We start from the raw sequence: 3,856 nt of genomic DNA, 5'->3' as shown, positions 1-3,856 counted from the left end.
CAAGAGCCAGTTTGCATGCTGACCAGTTATGCATCTTGTTACTCAAACTGTCATTTCCCCCTTTTTATCTACATGCTAAAGAGTTCAAGGTTAAGACCCTTTACTTTTCATTTAAGCCAGGCAGTCTTCTACCCATTATTTCTCTTTTACCACTAGAGGTGTAAACTGTCAGCCAGCACATACAGCCTCTGAGATGTGGCACCAGGGCACTTGAGGAACCAAGGCCGGCACCTCCTCTGGGACATGCATTTCATCATGTATGCAAACTGAGTCCCTGAACTCAAACTCCCATTTCAAAATCAGACTTTTTCTCTCAGAAGGGGACAACAGGTCTTTGAGAAGTTGACTGTCCCTGTCCTCTTCTTCATCTGATGAATAATAAACCTTTTTCCTTTTCCTCAAAACCCTCCTCTCATTACTTGTGAATTGAAATTGAGGCCAGAGGACTGACTTTCAGGTAACACATTCATGTCTACAACAGGAAGCACAGACATTTGGCAGAGGGTACCAATAGGTATAAATGACCTTTGGGCTCTTTTCTCTCTACTGAGCTTCCAGTAGCCATTTCAACAGCTGGGTTTCAGTCTAATGGATGTGTAAAGAGGAGAGAGGATGACTATGAAATGGGTTCTGAGGGTTAGGGCCTTGTGGAATGTTCTCCTGAGGGCATTCTTCACCTCATTGTTTCTCAGACTATAGATGATAGGATTCAACATGGGAGTCACAACAGTGTAGGACAATGATAACAATTTATTGCTTTCAGGAGAATTATTTGATTTAGGCCGAATGTATGTGAGACTTGTGGATATATAGAAGAGAGAGACAACAAGCAGGTGTGAGCCACAAGTAGAGAAGGCTTTATGCTTGCCTTTAGCTGATGGAATCTTGAAGATGGCAATAGTGATTCTAGTGTAGGAACACACGATCAGCAAGCAGGGTAACATGACAAGCACTATGGTTCCAACAATGGCATAGATTTCAAACAGGGCTGTGTCTGCACAGACCAGCCTCAGCACAGGTGGGCTGTCACAGAAGAAGTGGTTCACTTTGTTGTCACAGAATGGGAAACTGAAGAGCCATGTGGTATGCAGTGTAGCTATAAGGAATCCTGGAAACCAGGAAGCAGCAGCCAATTTGGCACGTGTCCTTTGGTTCATGATAACTGGGTAATGCAAGGGACTGCAGATGGCTACGTAGCGGTCATATGCCATGGTGGCCAGGAGGAAGCATTCAGCCACTCCAAAGAAGAAGAAGAAGTACATCTGAGTGGCACAGCCAAGGAAAGAGATGGCTGTGTCTGGGATAAGCAGAGTACTCAGCATTTTGGGCATAATGGCGAGGTTGAAAGCAATCTCCAAGAAGGACAAGTTTCTGAGAAAGAAGTACATGGGGCTGTGCAGCATGGGGTCAGCCAAGGTAAGCAGAATGATGAGGCTGTTTCCCATCAGGGTGACCAGGTAGATGGTTAGGAATGCCAGGAAGAGCGACAACTGTATTTCAGCAGGCAGGGAAGAGAAGCTCATGAGGATAAATGCATTTATTCTTGTCCAGTTTCCTGTAGCCATAGATATAGATATAAATCCGCAATGTGGTCATGGAGAGAAATTTTTGATTCTAAGTGTCAGATTCTGGAATTGTTATTTTTGATTCCTCCTTATCGTCAGGTAAAGAAGTAAGGTCAGGATCTGAAGAAGTGTGTTTAGTTGTCTAAGAATAAAGACATAAGAAAACATATCCTGTGCTTAAGCTTTGATGTATTAGATGGCTTATCTTTCCATAATCTTATTATTTTATGATCTGTTTTCTACTTTATGACCATTTTTGAAACAAATTTTAGCATTTTCATGCATAACCATTTTGCGCTACACCCTTAAAATACTTTGTTAATGGGGTAAAATGAATAGAGTACTGAGACAAAGGAGTGAAATCAGATGGAAAAGCTGTCGAAAATTTGCATTTACATATATTTTAAATCTCCCATAATGAAAGATTAATTGCTTTCAAGTTTTATCTCTTGCCAAAATTAATAGTTCCCAAAACAATTTGACAGAGTATGCAAGGAAAAAAGTGTGTTGTCTTACTATATTTTCTTTTGAGGTAATTTCAGAATAGGGAAATGTGGTAAAGGAATGCAGGGAAATGATTGCTACAAGATGTGATCAGTTTACTGCACAACTTCCAAACCAGGCAATGTAAGAACTATAGACTACTTAAAATCCATAATAATTAATCTTTCTTGCATACCCACGTTATAGGGAGCAGTCTTAGGCACTTCTGCTTTTGTTCAACAATGATGTAATTGACAATTGATTGTCAGTACTCACATATTCCAGTGGCTTTCAAAATTAAGATACTGAGAATTATTTAACACAAATAAATAATAAGTAAACACACTTATGGTGTTTTCAACTCTTTGAAGAAGGCAAAAATTAAAAAGTAGCTCCTAAAACATTTTAATAAATATTATGTGGAATATTAGAGTGAAACTTCAAAGAAAAACATCAATAATTAATGTGCACTTAGAGAAATAAGAGTTGTAATCTTTTCGAATCTGCAGGGTTGAGCTCAGGGCCTTGGGCTTGATTGAGACACGCTCCAGCTCTTTTTGCATTGATTATTTTGAAACAGTGCATTACTTTATGCCCAGCGTAGCCTGGACTGTGATCCTCCTATTTTTGCTTCTCTGAATAGGTGGGATGACAGGCACACACCACCATGCCCAGGCAGACCTTGAACTGTGATCGACCTGAGAAGCTAGGATTACAGGTGAGCTGAGCTACTCAAATAATCTTAATCAATCAATTATAAATCACAATGAAGTTCATGACATAAGAAACATATTGTTCATTGTCAGGTACGAGGGACAGGGACACCTAATGGAATTAATAATGCTTTTCAGGCAACAGCAATAGAGAAGGATTTGACAAATGGTGTACAAAATAGGTTCGATATATAATTATGAAAGTGTAACAAAACTGCAACAGTAGAGACAAAACTTTCACTGGAATTAGGAAAGCTTAGACTTGACTCTTAACGTAGAAAAATTAGATGATCAGGATTATAATGGTTTTCTACAAGTACAGAAGAAGGGGAAAATGGGAAATAGAAAACAGAAACCAAAGTAACAAATAATTAATGTTCCTAAAGAAGTCAGCCAAAAAAAGAATGACAGTAATAAATAATAAAACAGATGAGCATGATAGTAATCTAATAAAAGTCCATTTAATAATAATAATTCATTAAGCCACAAGCCAAATCAAAGAAGAAAGGCTAATAACCAATCATGTCCTAGTGAACAATATGGTTTTCAAAATATATTCAAACTTTATAGTATTTGTGCACAAAAAACTCATTACTTTAAAAAAAAATCTAAGCCTACTTTAAATCTATTTTTAATTATACATAAAATATAAAATTATGCATATAAAATTTAGAATACCAAGTGATATCTCTATACATGTGTCCATTGTGTAATGTTGAAAATTATTTCTTAAAAATAACACCACAATTACTTGTACACAATGAAATTTTACTCAGCCATGAAGAAGAATGAAATCTTATCATTTGCAGGTAAATGGATGGAACTGGAGAACATCCTTCTGAGCAAAGACAGCCAGGCTCAGAAGACCGAAAATTGTATGTTCTCCCTCATACGCAGACTTTAGATCTAGGACAAATGCAGCAATGTGGTTGGACTTGGATCACATGACAAGGGGAGAGCCCATACAGGAGATATAGGAATAGGTAGAAAACCCAAAATATGAAAGCGTTTGATGTCCCCACTCCAGAGGAACTAATACAGAAACCTTAAAGTGACAGAGGTTACATGAGAAGGGGATCAGGAACCAGTGTAAAG

The 3,856-nt window shown here is 38.0% G+C and overlaps 1 protein-coding gene across 1 annotated transcript; it reads right to left on the bottom strand.

Moving 5' to 3' along the window:
* Positions 1 to 566: 566 nt before the first annotated feature.
* LOC109678608 (olfactory receptor 10A5-like) lies at positions 567 to 1,574 on the bottom strand. The gene has a single exon (XM_020154107.1). The coding sequence runs from the start codon at positions 1,563 to 1,565 to the stop codon at positions 567 to 569; it is 999 nt and encodes a 332-aa protein (XP_020009696.1). The 5' UTR covers positions 1,566 to 1,574.
* Between the last annotated feature and the right edge of the window lie 2,282 nt (positions 1,575 to 3,856).

Source organism: Castor canadensis, chromosome 1 (assembly GCF_047511655.1).
Source record: "Castor canadensis chromosome 1, mCasCan1.hap1v2, whole genome shotgun sequence".
In the NCBI taxonomy this organism is placed as follows: Eukaryota; Metazoa; Chordata; class Mammalia; order Rodentia; family Castoridae; genus Castor; species Castor canadensis.
The sequence above is the reverse complement of the archived record's forward strand: the minus strand, read 5'-3'. Positions and strand labels throughout refer to the sequence as shown.